General features: G+C 40.6%; 1 protein-coding gene across 10 annotated transcripts in view; it reads left to right on the top strand.

The window, feature by feature from the left end:
• Positions 1 to 18,107, top strand: part of KCNC1 (potassium voltage-gated channel subfamily C member 1) — a 198,324-nt gene that overhangs the window by 140,738 nt on the left and 39,479 nt on the right. For 4 of the 10 annotated variants that reach the window (XM_073347351.2, XM_073347349.2, XM_073347359.2 and 1 more), the window contains 2 exons: positions 11,612 to 11,800; positions 13,784 to 15,911. The exons of 1 other annotated variant lie outside the window; for it this stretch is intronic. In XM_073347351.2, the coding sequence (XP_073203452.1) occupies positions 11,612 to 11,800; positions 13,784 to 13,920 (326 nt within the window). In that variant the 3' untranslated portion in view covers positions 13,921 to 15,911. Of the gene's footprint in view, positions 1 to 11,611; positions 11,801 to 13,783; positions 15,912 to 18,107 lie in introns of those variants that run through there. 5 more of the 10 variants (XM_073347353.1, XM_073347350.1, XM_073347356.2 and 2 more) reach the window with 3 other exon arrangements.

Raw genomic sequence — 18,107 nt, 5'->3', positions numbered from 1 at the left:
CCTCAAAACAGGCAAAACAAATCTCCAAACTACTTGGTGGGGGTTTTGTTATGAAAATTTCACGTGACTCTCCTCGTCCTCACCCCTGTGTGCCTGCCCAAAGGATGTGCTGGCTTTATGGTTATGTCCTACAGTATCCATAGGAAGAGCTGGATGATGCTGTTTGCCAATCTATAATGGTGGGTCTGGAATACTAATGGAATCCATAGCTCCACTTGATGTCTGTAACATTGCCTGCATTTTGGTGCCACAAATCAGCTGCACTCAGACGGAAACAGAGAGTGATCAGAGTTAAGCACCTAAAGAAAAGGAGATGGGTGATTTTTGTTCCCTGACCCGTGAAAGGATCTACCCAAACCTTTTCTCTATATTAGGAGTTTCTATACATACACTTCATTGGAAGGGAGACATTGCAGGTGCTTTGACGCTCTCCAGAACCCTGAGATAAGGATTCCCTCCGACGCTGAGTGCTCAGCACCCTGCCTATATTTGAGCTATGGTCTAGATAGAGAGTATCCCTGGGTGTATGTATTGTGCAATCTGGGTAACTTCCTTGCAGCATTATAAACAATGAAGGCTGAATTCTCCACTCAATGCAGAGCTTGGGAAACCAGGCTGCTGCTGGGAGGAATGTGGGGGAAAGGATCACAAGGGAATCAAGGGCTGGAGAGGAGCAAAATAAACCAACACTCCATAGCTAGTTCATCAACTTTACATCTGCCGTAGCCTTTGCAGTTGTTATGCTCTGTTGCTGAGAGGGAGAATGACCAGTACCCATCCCCAAACTCTCCCACTCTCTGCATGGGATGGGACAAGACTTGACCCGAAGAATTTTTTATTTCATTGTAACATATCGCGAGAGAGCTGATCTCCATTTTTAAATATGATTTCGGGCCACCTTTGGGTTCAGATTCGTTTTTATCAATGGAAACACTGTCTAGAAAAGTTGATCTAGGCTTCATTTCTTCTTCTGCCGCCACAAATAAACCAAATAACCTGCACTCAAGAAACATACTGCCTCTGATTTTCAGGAGTGCAGAGGTCCCACAACTGCAGCTGGAGTTAATGGGAGTTGCAGGTACTCAGTGGTTCTGAAAATTAGGTGTCTTGTCCACTAGTTGCAGTTTGTGATCGTAAGCAGGTTTTATGCAACCTACACTGCACATTTTGAAGATTCGAGAACCATGAATTTGTGGCCATATACATACCCATAAATATCATGATGGTCCATTAAACCACAGGTTTGCAACAAAGGGAATAGAACATTCCACTCAAAATACCACTCCAGATAAAGAAGAATCTCAATTGACTGTAGTAGCGTTGCTGTTTCTATTCTTGCTGTAGACTAGCCACCAGATAATACATAACCACAAAGAACTGAGCAGTTCTCATTCACCCCCCAGCAGAAGACAGTGGTGCTTATATACCCTAGATCAGTGGTTTTCAACCCATGATCTGCAGACCCCTGGGGATCCACAGACTATGTCTAAGATTTCCAAAGGGGTCCACACCTCCATTCAAAGCTCTTTAGGGGTCTGCCAATGAAAAAAGGTTGAAAACCACTGCCCTAGATAAACTATTATATTGGGCCTGAGTCACAAAAGGTATAAGTGGGAGAAGATTCCCTCCCCCCAGCTTCATTTTTGAATTGTAAATGGCCTTTCTAGTCTTTAAAATTCAAACGCCATTTAATAATTCCTAATTCCAAATATCAAAATTTGAATACTTATAGAAAAACAGTGCAATAACAATCACCTTGGTGTCACCCAAGATTGAACCCGGGATCTCCAGCTACAGCATAAGCTCCTACAGCTTGAGGTAAAAAGACTAAGTTCTCATGTCCGGCACCTGTCATGGTCTCATGTCTCCTGTAGGTCATGCACAGAGGGGGTTCTGTAATATCCCTTGAACAGTAGATTCCAATAGCACCTCCTAAACATGTCATTGGGCAATTATCCACCTGTGGTCTGACTTCCTGTAGTAGCAATAGAACTATAGTTTTGTTCTAATTCAGAATTTTAGCTAATATAAATATCATCAATCCATTAAAATTTGAAAGACACTTAGGAAATTGTGAATGGAATATTGGTCTGCTAAGCCATGGTTCAGGTCAGGGTGACAGTGGCTGAAAGTTTTTGCCATCCAATGGCTGTTAGGAGGCTTACGTGAAACAAGATGGTTGTCTCAGTCCAGGCTGTAATGGAGAAGGGGTGGCCAAAGCCCCAGACCACTGGGACCCTTCTTGGCAGTGCTAGCTGAGTGGTCAAGTATTGAATAGGAATGGAAATGGAACTACTCTCACCCCTAAAGTGGAGCCTGTAAATCAGATAGGAAAGAAATATGGGGAAGTCACCTCTACCTTGCTTGTGCTGTACCTTTTCTACGGTTAAAGAGAGGATTTCTGTTTTCAGAGTAGTCAGCTGGCCACTTTTCACATATACAACATGTGAAACCAAAATATAGCTCCCCATTATCCCTTCGGTGGCTTCAGCCCTTACTCTCTGGAAATAAACTGGGTCAGATCTTCAGCTGGTGTAACTTGATATAGCTTCTTTTGGAGCTACTCCAGTCTACACCACTGGAAGGGGGATGGGGAACACCCCACTGAGGTTGGCAAATAAGTATTATATCCTTTCAACAAAAGGGAAAATGGAGACACAGACACCTAATTCTCAGGTCCATTAAGCCCGCTTTGTGCCAGTCCTCCAGCACAAAGCAGCCTTAAACTGGGCAGATCCAGCTCCTTAAGTATTCCCTCACTCTAGGGGGATCCTCCAATGATATACGCCTGCCCTAGCAGCTCCTACATCATTCAACTTCCATCCTCCAGTGCAGGTGGTGTTACTGGGAGAAAAAGGGTTGAGCATCCCTCCATCTGACTGATCCCCAGTGGCTGGAATTGCCATTCTGGGCCATGGGAAGTCAGATGTAAAACAGAGCAACTTTTACATCTGAGCACTGTTTGGCTGAAGCAGATGAGCCTAAATGATTTGCTCGCTACCACAGAAAGAATTGGAACAGAGATAGGGCTAGAACTCAGACACCTCGTGCTGTGCTCAGCCCACTACACCATGACCCTCTTACTTTATACCTGATTTAGACTCCATCCAAGCTTTCTCTGTCTGTTACTTCTAAGAAAATTTGCTTTTACAAAACAAGCACAGACCAGAAGTAACCGCTAGTTTACCCATTTCTGCTCTCATTGTTCTTTGAATTCATCCATGCTCCATACCCTACAGATCATCATACTGTATTCTTTATTTTTGAAATCTAAACTAGATCCACAATTTGGTGCTCTAAGATCTTAAGGGAGATGAACTTTACCTAGCGAGGAACCAATACCTGGCTCACCAGACTGAGCTGATATGTTGCACCATGACCTACCCAAGGATCCACTGCAGTCTATGGAATCACTAGGATTTTAATTTGACTCACAAAAGTACTCACAAAAGTACAGGATCAGTGTACAGAATTGGTGGACCATCTCTAGCAGGGACTGCGATGTACCTCTTTGGAAGGCAGCGCTTCCAGGAGCAACACCTCTCACCATTGTGTTATACACCTTTCCAAGAGCAAGAAGCACTTGATTTATTCATGCTCCTGTACCTACTCCCTGCCTCCAAACCTATCAACAGACAGGAAGCCAACATGCTGTCACCTCACTTCAGGAAGTAACGCCTCTTGAAGGTGATATTCTCTGAAAGTGATGTCACAATGTTGGCCAATCAGGGTTGTCTGAGGCGGTCATCTTATTCACTGGAGTACATTTATTGGGGGACAACCTTACCTGGAGGGACCCATTTCAACATGGTGGTGAGTAAATATTCAGAGGTAGGTCGGGTTTGAGGAGCATCTGGGAATTTGTCTATTATACTAAATTTCTGTTGTAGAGGAGACAAATTCTGCTCTCAGCTGTACCAACGTAAAGTCTGTTGGTGTGACATCTACTCAAGAATACTTCAGAATAAGTTTAAAATATACAGTAAAATAATATTCAGGTGTTTGTTAAAGATAACTACATCTGACTCTCTACAAAGCATGAAAATCTTGGGGTAGCTAAAATTAAATGAGTTGCTGTGTAGGAACAAATGAATTCTTTTACATGTTCTTCACATTTTCTCTTTCTCTTTTCTCTCTCTCTCTCGTTCTGTTTGTTAACATTTACTTGTTATTATTGTATGTTGCTTGCAACTTGTGTATGTTACAGACTGTCACATTTTATTCTGTGAAGTTTTTCTCCAATCCCCATCAACCCGAGCTCCATATTGGGCAGCAGAGGAGATTACAATACTGTTCTTTAAATACAAAACGACAAGGAATGTCACAGACTATAGGTAACTCCATTGGGTTGTGACACAAGGTATTAATGCAAAGAGTAAGTACACGATGCAAGAAAGCACGATCTAGCTAATGTGCTATTTCTTTCAGATAGTCTGCATGGAAAACAATTAATTTTCATTGCTCTCCAGCAGAAAATGTCCCAAACATACTGGCTTAGAGACCTGCTGTTTTAAAAATCAGTGATTCCCATCTTAGCACATCATAGCTCATTTTCAAAGACTCAAACCCATGCTCTCTGTGCTGTACTTCCATCCATATCCTCCACGCCATAATTTCATCGTTTCAATTGCTTGTGGCTTATTATATCTTCCCCATCATTCTTTAGATAATCTCATGTAGTTGTTATATCCCTTGTATTTTAAGGGCCTGATTTAGCAATGACAAAAACAAACCTCTGCGCCTGTGATCCATGTTTCTGAACCCTACCCAGGGGTCTGGAGTCCATAAAAAATTCTTTCTGTAGCCTAGCATGGTCTAGAGTGGAAGCCAAATGGATATTTTGTTGAATCAGGTCCTGGCAGAGGCTTTTGGTTGTCACCTGCATGTTATTTGTGGGATCTGGGAGGGAATGATAAAAAGAGGCTGAGAGGTATTTTTGTATTTGTTTCCTAGAGAAACAGTATTAGGTTTATTGCTTCTAATCTCACTCTTAGTTGCAAGTGAGATATATTTAATTTCAAATTGACAATTGCCCAGACACTAAAGCAGCAAGGTTGTATTTTTATCAATTCATAATCTATTCCCATAACTCCTTATTCTATGGCATGCTCTGACCCTCTCGTCAACTGTGGGGAAACAAAGAAGAGTTCACCGGCAGGAGGGAGGGGCATTGCAAGACAGACAATTCCACCAATCAGATGTTCTGGGCAAGTGGGGGTTCACCAACTGAACCCTGCAGGTTTGGTTTGCAAGGGCTGGAAGGTTTGCTTGGAGGTTTCAGTTAGACTGGACACCCTCAGCAAGCAGATCTTCATCTTTCAAGTAACTAGTATCCTCCCAGCACTAGCCCTTCCCTACAATCAACCATTTCTTCCCCCTCCCCACTCTATCCCTGCATCCAGACCCAAGACCCCTTTTCTTACCTTGAGATAGAGCAATGTCTTGCTGCTTCCCCTTCTGGGGCCAAGATTTCTGGGTCTTTGTGGGGTGCCAAGCAGCTGCTCCTGAAGCAGGGTTGGGTCTTTGGGGAGTAGACATGAATACAGTGGATCACTGTCTCCTTCAATCCTTGAACAAGGGCAGGATATGCTGCTTCCTCCTCCAGTAGTTATGTGGGAGCTCAAGAAACAGCCCTACGTCTCCTGGTACCTAGCTCTCTAATCTAGGGCTAATGAGGCCCCAGACTCTTTAGCATAATAGGCAAGGGAGCCCTGCCGATGCTCATGCCCTGGGAGAGACAACCCATAAATCTACTGTGCAGGATTTCCTTGGATATCATGCTAAGAATTATGGGAGCATATCTCAGGCCCATGTCAGTTGAAGTGGTACATTCTTATTGCCCCACGGGTCACGAAGGTGGCACCCCTTGCCTGGCAGAAAATCCCTTAAGGGATGGGGAAGGCAACAACCCACAGTGAGTGCCCTTTCAATCTGCCCAACCCCACAGACTCTGCTATTAGGGAAAGTGGCCACTGCACAGCTCTGAAGACAGGGTGAGTTAAAGGAGGGAGCCACCCAATCCCCACAAAAAAACCCCACACCGCCCGAAGACATTAAGATAAGAAGGGTTCTTTCAGTTGTTATTGGGTAGTTGGTGGGGGTGTGAAGAAGTTTGACAAGAGGAAAAGAGGATTTGGTTGGGCTTCCCAAATGCAGGAACCACCTCTGCATATGTTTCCCAGCATTCAGAAGCGCAGAGTGAGGCTCATGGATGCACTGATACATTGAGGTCTGTGAACAACTGGGTCCAGGATTCAGATCAAGTAGGTCTGAGGCTCAATGCAAATGTTTCTCACAGCTCTAACTCAATCACAAGCCAACAATGGCAGTGAAGTCAAAGTGGCAGCCCTTGAACCTTTGTCTATAGCTCATGCCATTGGGAAGGAGGAGAGCCCACAGACTGGGCATGGCCAGTCTCCGTTATAACCTTCTTCCTGCATGTGCAGCACTCAAAGCACAGCAGTAGAGACACAACACACACACGGGAGAGGCGATCTGTGTTTTGGCTGGACCGTCAGCCTTGCCTTTGAGTTTCCTGGCAGCTTTTATTAGTTTGTATCATTATCTTTGTATTTCAAAATCTAATTTTTGTCTGGAAAAGTCCTTGGCATTTTAATGGCAGTTTCCTAAAGGGGGTGATGGGTGGGATGAAGAAATTTAAAACAAGGATCCCAAAAAGATAAATGATGCAATAAACTACTTATCTGGGAGATCTGCTGGTGTTTCTCCCCATATCTGAGACAGCTGAATATGGAGGATTTTTAAAAGCTTGTGTCATTAAATAAGCATTTGAAGGCAGTTTAGTCCTAGGAATGAGGCACTGAACTAGGATTATTCCCAAGACTCACCTGTTGTGTGACATTGGGCAAGTCACTACACCTCTCTGTACCTTTGTTTCCTGTTGGGAGAAATGGGGGTTGTCATACTTGCTTTCCTTTGGAAAGCAATTGGAGATCTAGAGAAGAAACCTCTCTATAGGTCTGATCCAAAGCCCACTGAAGTCAATAGACTCCCAGTGAATCTAGCGGGCTTCAGATCAAGCCCTAGAAGAGCTAAACACTATGAATTATACCATGATTCAGTGAATAGTCCTATCACATCCATTATCTGATGGAAAGAGCTTCTTTGGTGCTCTTGTATTCCCATAGTAATACAGCATTTTGTTAGATATCTTAATCTGGGGGTATATCATGCTACAGATTTTTAGAAAGAACAAAATCTAAGTGGCATTCTATGTAAAACAATTTTTTTATTGTGGTAATGCTCTAGGAGTTCCAGTTGTAGACTGGAGGCCCAATGTGCTAGGTTCTGTACAAATGCAGAATACCTTTTTGGTCCCTGCTCCAAAAAGCTTACAATCTAAGAGACAAGAGGCAGAATATGGTTCCCTGGTATTGCATTTCTCCCTGAGACCAAGTATCTTTCCTTGGAAAGGTCACTACAATTTCCCTGGATTCAGGTTTTATTATTAACATGAAGCCCGATTCTGCTCCCATTGAAATCCACAGGATTTTGCAATTGACATTAATGGGAACAAGAGCAGGACCATAAAAACTGGCCCCACTTTGCCCAAAGGTTTACTAATATTTAGGAACTATTTGAAAAATCTTGGTCCTGTTTGGAGAGAATTAGGGTGATTTGAAAATATTGCCCCCATGTCGCCCATGTCATGAATTTGCCTTTGGGCACAAAACAAGCACATCTCCAGTTCCGTCAGTGGAGATAAGCTACTAATATCAGGTCTTAATCTGGCCCACCAAAGCATACAGTGCAAATTTCAGTTAACTGTGAAGCCATTTTGCATCCTTCACGTACAAAAATATTTTAAAAAATCTTAAACGGATGGAAAAAATAATTTGGTGCAGGTTGATATTATTTTATGCCAAGTTTAGCCTAATGCCCATTTTTGGAACAAATATGTATCCAAAAATATAAACCAGAAATGATGCTACAGGCATCACTTCCATTGTCTTTAAGGGTGCAGGACCAAGCCCTAATTCGTTTAGTTGCCTTACAGTAAAATCACAATCCACTCTGTACCTTGAAAGTAAAGTAAAGTAAATGCTGCAAGTGACATTTGGGCCAAGTTTAGCTGTACACTTAAGCTCTGATCCAACACTCACCAAAGTCAATGGCAAGACTGCAGTTGACTTCAGTGGACTTTGGATCAGGCACTTACTCCTCACTCCTGAAACAGTTTAGCATGCACAGAACTCCCAGCGAAGACAATGGGAGTTTTGAGTAACTTACGTATGGATTGGGCTGAAATTTAAATTGCTGCATGTAAATCCATTACTGATACTGTAGACTGTCTAAAAAAAATATGATAATTCAGTCCCCTATTCACAGAAATAGAAATCTACTTCCCTCCACAGTCACTTCTGCCCATGACGTCCCTTTCTCCCAAATATAGGCCAACTTGTCATCTGTGATTAGCACTGCAATTTTAATTACCACAATGCAGATCTCAATGGCATAGCCTGCATGTCTCGTGCGTAGCACAGCCATTGACATCAACACAAGTACTGTGGGTGGAACAGGTTTCAGAATACACAGAGATCTGTAGCTCAAATTGCAGAAGAATGATTTGCCCACAGTTCCTTATCTTTAGGAACTCCTGGAATGGAAAGAAAACTCTAAAGCGGCGATTATTCAACAATGTGCATTTAAAAATCATTAAATGCTCCGAGATTAGCAACTGGGGATACAGGTTCAGAGGCAGCCTGAAACCGGGTGGGTTGTATGGGTGTCACTGAAGACATTATAGGTCCAATCTCATATGTGAAAGTCTATTACCTCTGAAAACTCTTGTAACATTTGAGTAAATTTAATGCTAATGAAAGCAAGAAAATAAACTGTATCACATATACTGTGGGCAGTTTTTGTACATGCTTCCTGGCATAGATTTGCCATGCACCTCAATCTTAGTTTTCAATAACCCTTCCATTGAGTTCTTGAGCAGAGCTTTAGTGATGGTTTCATGACATGAACAACCAGGAATGGGGGTGATGCTCTCAAATTCATTTTCACTTGTAACCTGAGCAGGAGCCAAGGCATTAGGTTTCTGTATGCTATGGGAGTTGTGTCTTTCAGATGAGATGTAAAACCATTTGTGCTCATTGACAATCTCGTATTGGCTTTGGAAACAGTAGGATGTTAACTCCAGTGTCTCAGCCAAATGCCGAGTAATTCTGCCTAAATTCTCTCTGCAACTACAATTGGATGAGGCATGTTTCACTTCCTGGCCTGAAGTACAATGGCTGTGGTGTGTGCTGTTAAATAGTGATGTGTTACACCCAGGACGTAGCTGCATTTTAGGGGTGGATGTAGTGCTCCATGGGTTTAATTTGCATTTCAGCTTGTACTTGCAGAGTGCTTTAGAGTGCTATCTAAATTATTGTTTATTATTAGATATGAATCAGAGCACACAGTTCTGATCTGGAGAAGGATCCAAACTTTCCTAATGTTCAGATACACAGTTTTGGTTCAGGACCATCTCTAATAATTAATATAATCTAAGACCCAGTACAGCAATGAGCTCCACACTGAAAACAGCGGGGCTCTATGGAGGTATAGGTGTCCCCCCCCCCTGTGCTTGACTCATTGTAGCATCAGGGCCTTATCCTGTAGAGGTGAAGACTAGTACACTAACCCACTGCATTACTGATCCCCTTAAGGAATAGCAAAGTTCACAGTATTTAGCAGTGTGAGTTTTAAAGTAGCAGCTCAGTATCATGTGATGTCATGGTTATTAAGGTAATTGTGTGGTTTTTGTGCAAAGTAAACAGGAGCATGAAATAGATGTATATTATTTACACACAGGAATTGCAATCAATCTATCCCCTGAAACTTCAGAAACCTGTTCAAATTAGTCATCATTAGTCATCAACTTCAGAAAGTATCTGTTGCTTCTATTAGTGCGTTTGATGTATTAACAAACGTAGCTGGTCAAAAAAAACAAACAAAAAACCCTACCATCACCATATTCTATGGGGAAATGAACTGACCACTTCTGCAGGAAGGAAAAAGAAGGTACAGTACCAGTAGGAGGGTTGCAAAATGGAGTTGATTATGTGGGGAAACACTTTATCTGCTTGGGGAAAAAATCAAGACATGAAATGCAATTAGCATGTATGTACATAAACAGTATACATTCCATATAATAGTATGCATACCACACATGTGTGTCTTTATCGGTGCAGATCATTTTATATGATAATGAGAAGAGTGCTATAATCTCAAAAAGCCCTTACTTATTATTTATCCATTGTGTCATCCTGAAACTATTGCTCTGGAAGGTTTGCTCATCCTATTTAATGCATTCTCTCTTTGTAGGGTCTCTATGTAGACTTGGATCTATTTTCTTACTTGGCCTCAGCTCCAGTGAAAAATAGATGTCAAAATTGCACAGGGTTTGGAGCAAGTCATCAGGTGTTTTTGGAAAGGGGGTTGAAATAAAGCTTATCAGTGCATTGTCCCTTTCATTAAGAACTGTAGGATCACCTGCAGTGCGCGCCGTACAGTAACTAAATAATAAGCATTGTGCAACCGGGGTTTAGATTGCTGCAAATTTCTGAATTGTACCCACTCAATTAAGCACATAGTTTAGCTCCTGTGGACGGGTTATATTTTGACTGTTTTCCCCTCCTTTTAGCTGAAAAGTCCCTATTGAACTGTGCCATATTTTGAGTATATTCTCAATATACTAATTTGAACTTTGAAAACATTTTACAAGTCTTGTAAGAGCACTTTAAATTGTTTTATGACTGTGAAGCAAATCACATACAGAAAACATTCCATTCTCAGTCGATCTTCATGCGGACATGTGGAGTAAAGTGGACAAATTTAATGACACATTTTCATTATTTGCAGTCAGAGGGTAAATGTTACCTAATTTATTTTCAAAATCCATGGGCTACTGTATTGTTTTCCATCTGTAGCATCCTCTGCTGGCATTGCAAAAACTGCATATGTCACAGAATAAATCAGAAACTGGATTGTTTTTTAAAATCCATGTTCTGCTGTCACACTCCCATACATAACGTATGCTGTGCGTCCGTCTAAAATGTGTACTACCATTCTGTGTATTTGAAAATATAAGCCAAACAAAACAAACTGTTCAAACTTTGGGGATCTTTTGCCCATGTAATATTGTACAAAGATATAAATCTGCATGAATAGAATTTACTCAGCTACTACAATGCACTCATCATTAACTGCCTCTCCAAAGTTCTATGCGTTTCAGTAGTTTTCACGAGACACAGATCATTCATATGCCATCTTATGTCATGCTAAACATGATCCAGTTTCTAACTGCAGTCTTCTGCTCACAGGACTAGGAACCAGTGCAAAGCAATTTCTGAAACTGCCCCATATATGTGGAAGTACCACAGGCTGCTGTTCTATCTAATGAGATAACATTTTGTTTCTCCTTCCACTTAATGTATTTTATTTTATGTTGGTGCAGTGCACAAAGCCACTGTTTTTAGGACAAATGTGCTACCTTTTAAGCATCACCATGCTACTCCTTAGCTGTGATCCCGAACCTACAGATTTAACTCTGATAAACAGTTCTTAGTGTTTCAATAGCCTTCTGCTTATATGTTTGAAGATTCGAAACTGAATGGTGAGGTGGCCAAGGCGGCGCTGGCAAATGAAGACTGTCCCCACATAGACCAGGCTATAACGCCTGATGAGGGCCTGCCCTTTACCCGCTCTGGCACTCGGGAGAGATATGGACCCTGCTTCCTCTTATCAACCGGGGAATATCCCTGCCCGCCTGATGGAGGAATAAGAAAGGGTATGTAGCTGAGGTCCTGTAACCACATAGTTAGTGACCTTGTTTAAAAAAAAGAGAGAAAAAGTCATCTATTAGTTCTCATGGAATAGTGGGCTTGGTTTAGATATGCACTAAAATAACAACCTGATGTCTGCATTTTGAGGTTTTAATCTGTTGCTTTTGGGAGAGGAAAGCTGCTAGAGCTACCATGTGCAACTGCAGTTTCGTCTTCCATGTTAGCTAGCTCAGTGAGTTTCAGCGCCCAATATTCTGCAATGTCCTTAAATGAGTTCATCCCCCAAAGACACACTGATTAATATTTATGACAGCAGTGAAGGCTGCCCATTTGGAAGACTCATAGATTGCAATGTGCTGTGAACAGCAAACACTTTGGTGGGCAAAAATAAATAAATGCCCCAGCAAACACCAAGAACCACAAAGTAATTATTCAGCTGCGTTTATACAGCCCTTCGGCTAATTTCTGTATCATGCCTAGCTGTAAAATTGAACACAGAGAGAGGTTCATATGGGAGCATTCATTAGCATAGACCTCTTTTATGACTGGAAAGTAACCTAACTAAAATTGGTTTCCTCTGGTAAACTAATATTTACCATAATTAATTTTTAAAATCCTGACTGTTCCCAGAAGTAATTAATTTTACTTAGATAATGGTCAGAATCATCCATATATTCAGTAACATTAGGTCCTAAAATAAATAAACAAACAAGAGTTCTTGTATTTTTTTTATGACAGACTAAATCTTGCCCAAATGGTTTAATCCAAGAAAAGTAAGCAAATCAAAAATGCAGATATCTTTACGTGTATAAAATGAGAACTACATATGTGCATAAAAGTTAATTGGTAGTGGTTAATTTCATGAAGAGTTATCTATCATTAAATCAGTGTCCATCACTGGTGTACTGTATAGAGTATATAATATATTCAGTATTTTAAAAAACGCAAAGATTCTATGATGTAAACCATATCATGGGTATGGGTTTTAGAATTCCCATGTGCCATTGTATGATGGACAACAGTCTATAGTAAATGCCAGTTATAGATAGTGTATGTAATTATAATTTGTAGGATTATCATTAACAAAGATATAGTTGGACCACTGCACTTTCATATGAAAGTATCTCTGCTAAAATTTACCTTTGTAGCAAAGTGTTTTACCTGATTCTGTATTGGATAAGCATCGGCCATTTTCGTTCAGCCTGAGTCAGTGTTGGTTGCTTCAGTGGATCAGGAGAATGCTCCAAATGGCACACCTTTTGGTATGAGGAATGTATAGTTCTCATGATGCACTCCAACACGAAGCACGCTCTCTCTACTGAATGAAACAGAGGCCGGTTGGCTAAAGAGTAAGAAATGTCAGCATATTGTTGGCCTGTTCGAAATACGTTGAGAGCATCTTAATTGTTGTTCCAACTGAATTTCATCCATAGTTTGTGCAACTATGTGTGTATACTAGCTGAGGTTGTTTTTGTGCATGTCTGGAAAAGGATGGGAGTGGGGGGGAGGGAAGGGGAAATTGAATGCATGCAAACTATTTTTTTAAAATGCTGTGAGCAAATGAGTAGTATCTCTATAGCAACGGAACAAATGCTGGGTTTTTTAAAGCTACGAGTCACCTTAATTTTTGCCTGAGGTCCAAATACATGAGTCAGTGGGGGAAAGTGCAATTAAGTTTACACTGAAAAGAAACAGAAAAATCCCTCCACCTAACTTTTCCCCCCAGTTGTTTTAAGACAGAACTATGACACTGCCTACATTATTTTACAGTCTGCCCATTCTGGAGAAACCATTTTGCTTCCCCCCACCCACATTTTTTTTTTACCTGCTCTTACTTACAAGGCTTTCTGAACCACGTTGCAAGTGATACTACTCTCAGCATGTCAATGCATGAGGATGCTACTTAACTGGCCACAATGTTGACCTTATTCTTAGCCCATTCTGTTGTTGATCCAATGCTGTACTTTGCATTTTTCTTTTAAATGAAGGTTACGAAATGTCACGGAGCCTTAACAACATAGCTGGCATAAGCGGAAAAGCGATAGGATTATCCTCAGTGTCTGCGCCCTACAGCAATCCTAGCCCAGTGAGACGTTCTTGGTCTCCCATCCCATCTATTTTGTAGCATGGATCAGTAGCAGAGAATGGTCTAAAGAGCTTTATTTACAATTAGCCTATGCTATGTTGCATATAATCCAGGTGACTAAGTCTGAAGATGTCATGTCTCACAGTAGCACCTTGTGGGCATGGTGTTACTACTGACATTTGGTGACAACACCCTTAAATAGTATAAAGATGACACTAGGTGGGCATTAAATAGTACTGGTGGGCCATATGCTGCATGATATTGGTACATAGGATGAAGGATGGATGCACCAGATAATTTCTTTAATGGTGCACCCTGCTGGTATGTGCTTATCTTGGCTGATGGTGGATCCACTGGCTCTTATGGAATGGGTTAGGCATTTAGTCAATGCTGAAACGTGCCAACGATTGAAGATTTTGATTTTCTCAGGATATTTTTGAGCCATAGGAACCCTGCAGAAGTTTGAGCAAACAAGCACAGTAGGATGAAACTTTGCATGGGCGCCTATTATAAGTTGAAAGCAATACTCAGATACACTGTAGAGAGGTCTCAGTCTGGCTGACTGCATGGGAAAAAAAATCCTATTGAAGAAGAATATGGCTGCCTCTGCATGTAGCTACTCTACCTTTTCCTCCTTCCTTTAAAACTAAAATGCCAAGCTTGATTTGAAAAGCTCAGGAAAGAAGCTCAAGTATTGATTGTATTCTTTACATGCAGATCTTTGCAAAGAAAGTCCTGTCATTGCTAAATATATGCCAACAGAGGCAGTCAGAGTGACTTGACAAGGCGAGATGGAGATGAACATTGATGGCTAATAAACAGCTGTGTGGAACTGTGCAGGCATAGAAGACCTCCTCATTTGGACAAAGTAAACTCGCTCCATGCAGGTTTTAAGGATGATTCTATGTGGTTTCAGAGTTGTACTAGAGATGCAGGCTTTTTCTACGGCCAAAATGTAACAAAACTGTAGAAGATCTCTTCTTCCTTTCTTTTTTGTTTTGTTCATAGCATGAATTGCATGAAGTAAACAAAAACTGCAATTGTATGATTAACTTTAAGGGGGGAAAAAAGCAAAGTTATATATTTTCTTTGAAAGCTCTTTACTTTTACATACATTGTTGTAGCCAAAATGTAAAACATTATAAAACTGTACATTTATTTGCTATGGATTGCTTCTTTTTGTATACAAGATACAGAGTAATGGTTTTAAAAAGTGCCATCAGGCAGTCATCGGTCATATTGACCATGCCTTCGTAACTCATCACACTGACATGGAAATCAAGAACTTTTAATTCAACTAGAATTGTGTAAATTTAGGAAACTCCTTTTTTTCCCTGTCTGTTTTCATTGGCATGCTTGTGACACATGGGACCTTTCTTTGGACCTGATGGCAACAGCTGGTCTAGATTTAATTTCCAGCTCTGGTTATGTTGTATTTTATTGATGTATAGATCCAACGTGAAGACCCTTCATAACAAATTGTTCATATTAAGTAATCAGTATGGATTTGAAACAAAAAAAGGTGTTATTTTAAACCTGAGACTTACAGTACAAAAATCAGGAGAATACTCAAGTATAAACTTGTCTCAAAGTTTAAGAAACAAGACAGCAGCATTGTATGCAATTTAGTACTTCTGAGTAAAATGCATGCACAATGTTATGCAAAACAATTCTAGCATGAAATAAATTTTGTATCATGGCTTCAGTGCTTGCTGTACAGTGTAAAGCAGAATTACTTTCTGAAGTGATCAGGGGTTTCCAGAGACTTGCTTCTGAAATCTTGAATAAATATGTAGTGTTCCCAACAGAAATGCTGGAGAGAAGCTTGGTATTGATTTGATTCTAAAATGGTAATTTTGGTTAGTGGATAACAAAGGAAGCCTGCAAACACTTGATACAACCAATGTCTGAAGTTTTCACAGCACTAGAAAACTTTAATTTAATTTAATATTACCAGGGAAGATAAAATCTAGAATTATTTAGGTATCTCTTCATCGCCCGCAAAATAATAAAAGTTTGTCTTTTTAGTAGATTAAGTGAATTCAGTTTTTCTTACTTCTGTGAGTCTGTCTTAACTTGTTCTTCACTGAGCCCCAATAATCCACCAGCTCTGAAACTTTGCATGAGGTCGAGCACTAAACTACTGCGGGTGCCTGAGTTATGTCTTAGCTGCCAGATATAAAGGGCACCAGCAGGAATTCAGGAAAGTAATGACATTTTACTTCATTTCAGATTCCACAAATAAAATGTATAGTTTATTTGCCAGGACCATTCTAGTAGCTTGAACATTTCTGGTAAAGTATTTCTTTAAGAGTTCCCCTTTTGCCATCATATCAGACAATTGAATACACTTGGCAGCATTCGAGCCAGAAGGCAAGGAGGCATCTGGGACTACTGATGGTAATGAAAAAGAAAAGAAACAGAATCTGAGAGGTCCTGAGGAATTATGAATAAAAAAAAATCAAGGAAGATACACCAAAGGCTCTGGTAAGTGTTACAGACAAAAAACACCACCACACATACACACACCACATCCTCATAGCCCCATAACCTCCACCTCCAGAAAGGAAAAGAAGAGCTGCTATCAGACCTGTGATTTAGGAAGAAGATTTAACACCAAGGCTCTGAACTTGAAGCTAGTAATGAGGCTCCTTCGTCTCTTCTGATTTAGCATTATGCACTAATTCCTAGTTCAGCCTGCCTTCTTTTTTTAAGAGTAATTTTCCATCTCTGTTTCTATCCTGGCATGGGCTTCCTTGATAATGGCCAGTTTCTTATCTCCAGAATGCAAGCTAATCCAGGGTCCAACCTTGCAGAAGCTAATGAAGTTTTTTTTTGGTACAGTGTATTAAGGATCTAAAAATAGATTTATTTGTTATACTTTTGTATTAATTTAATAACATTATTCAGAGACCTAGTGTGAAATCTGCTCACATTCCCTTATTACCATAAAATAATTAATACTGATTAAAAATTAAATCCAATAAATCCTACACAGGTATTCCCCTTACCCAGTGCTTGGTTATAAGAAATAAGAGTATTTCCTTTAATTAACAGCTTGAGTACCCAAGCCCTGAGATAGTTGTCTTTCTGTCCTATTTTCTCCTGGAACCATGTTACCAGTCCGATGTTGGGGTCTTTCACTGAAAATATATCTCCTTGCTTATTCTTCTCTCCACTCTGCAGTAATTGAGTTTTCTGGATGCCTTTCACTAAACCTTCAGAAATTGAACTGCATTTCCCATTTACTATCCTTCAGGGGGCACTTTCAAAACACAAGTTCCTTGGCAATTCCACAGTTCCCTTTTGCATGACAGAAAATGTACCACCACGATGACAGACCCCCTGATCTCGCCCTAAGCAGTTCTGACAGTCCAGCAGGCAACAGCTGAGAGACTTGAAAGTTCTCGAAGCACTCATGTTAGGAAGCACTAGTCAGTGCAGCAGAGATGCCAGCAAAGTGCCCAGGGAATCAGGCTCTCTCATCTGCGTACACAGGCTGTTTGTTATCTAAGTAGGTTGTGCTGTGTTAACACGATTACAACACTTATGAATTCAAATCTGTCTCTTTCACAGCAAGCAAGTAGCACTAAAAATACTACACCCATTGGGCCTGGTTCTGGTCTCACATTAGTTTTATACTGCTGTAACTCAGTTGAAAGTTACTCCTGATTTTTACACCTGTGTAAATAAGATCAGAATCAGGCAAACTGTTTGATTACACTCCTAGACCTTTAAGCTTCCCTCTGCCCTGGAGGAAATGAGCACCTGCATTTTTTTATAGAAGTTATATAAACGGCTTTATTCAATAGAGTTATATCTATCTAGCCTCCCATCACTAGTATCGGAGGTCTCCAGAAATCCCCTGCATGGCTAATGGAATTTTATAAGGCCAGGACTGTGGCTTTAAAAGTAGATTAATAAATAATATTGAAAACATCCTTATAGTCACACAATTTTCATACGTACCGCTCATCTCTTCTAAAAGCATGTAGGCATTATTTTTCCCAGATCATCTTGACACACGATATATGACATGCTGGCTCTACAACGGTTACTTCAAATAGTAAGGAAATGGAAAGTGGCTTCTATTCTCTCCTGCCAGAAAGGAATCTAGCTAATCATGCTGTGATAACAGTCAAGTGTAATGGTCATTAATCTGGATAAAATGATTTTTCATATAAATTGTTCTCGCTCTCTCTTTAAAGTTTCAGTGCCTCAAAGAA

The sequence above is a fragment of the Lepidochelys kempii genome, chromosome 6, assembly GCF_965140285.1.
Source record: "Lepidochelys kempii isolate rLepKem1 chromosome 6, rLepKem1.hap1, whole genome shotgun sequence".
Classification (NCBI taxonomy): domain Eukaryota; kingdom Metazoa; phylum Chordata; order Testudines; family Cheloniidae; genus Lepidochelys; species Lepidochelys kempii.
The sequence above is the reverse complement of the archived record's forward strand: the minus strand, read 5'-3'. Positions and strand labels throughout refer to the sequence as shown.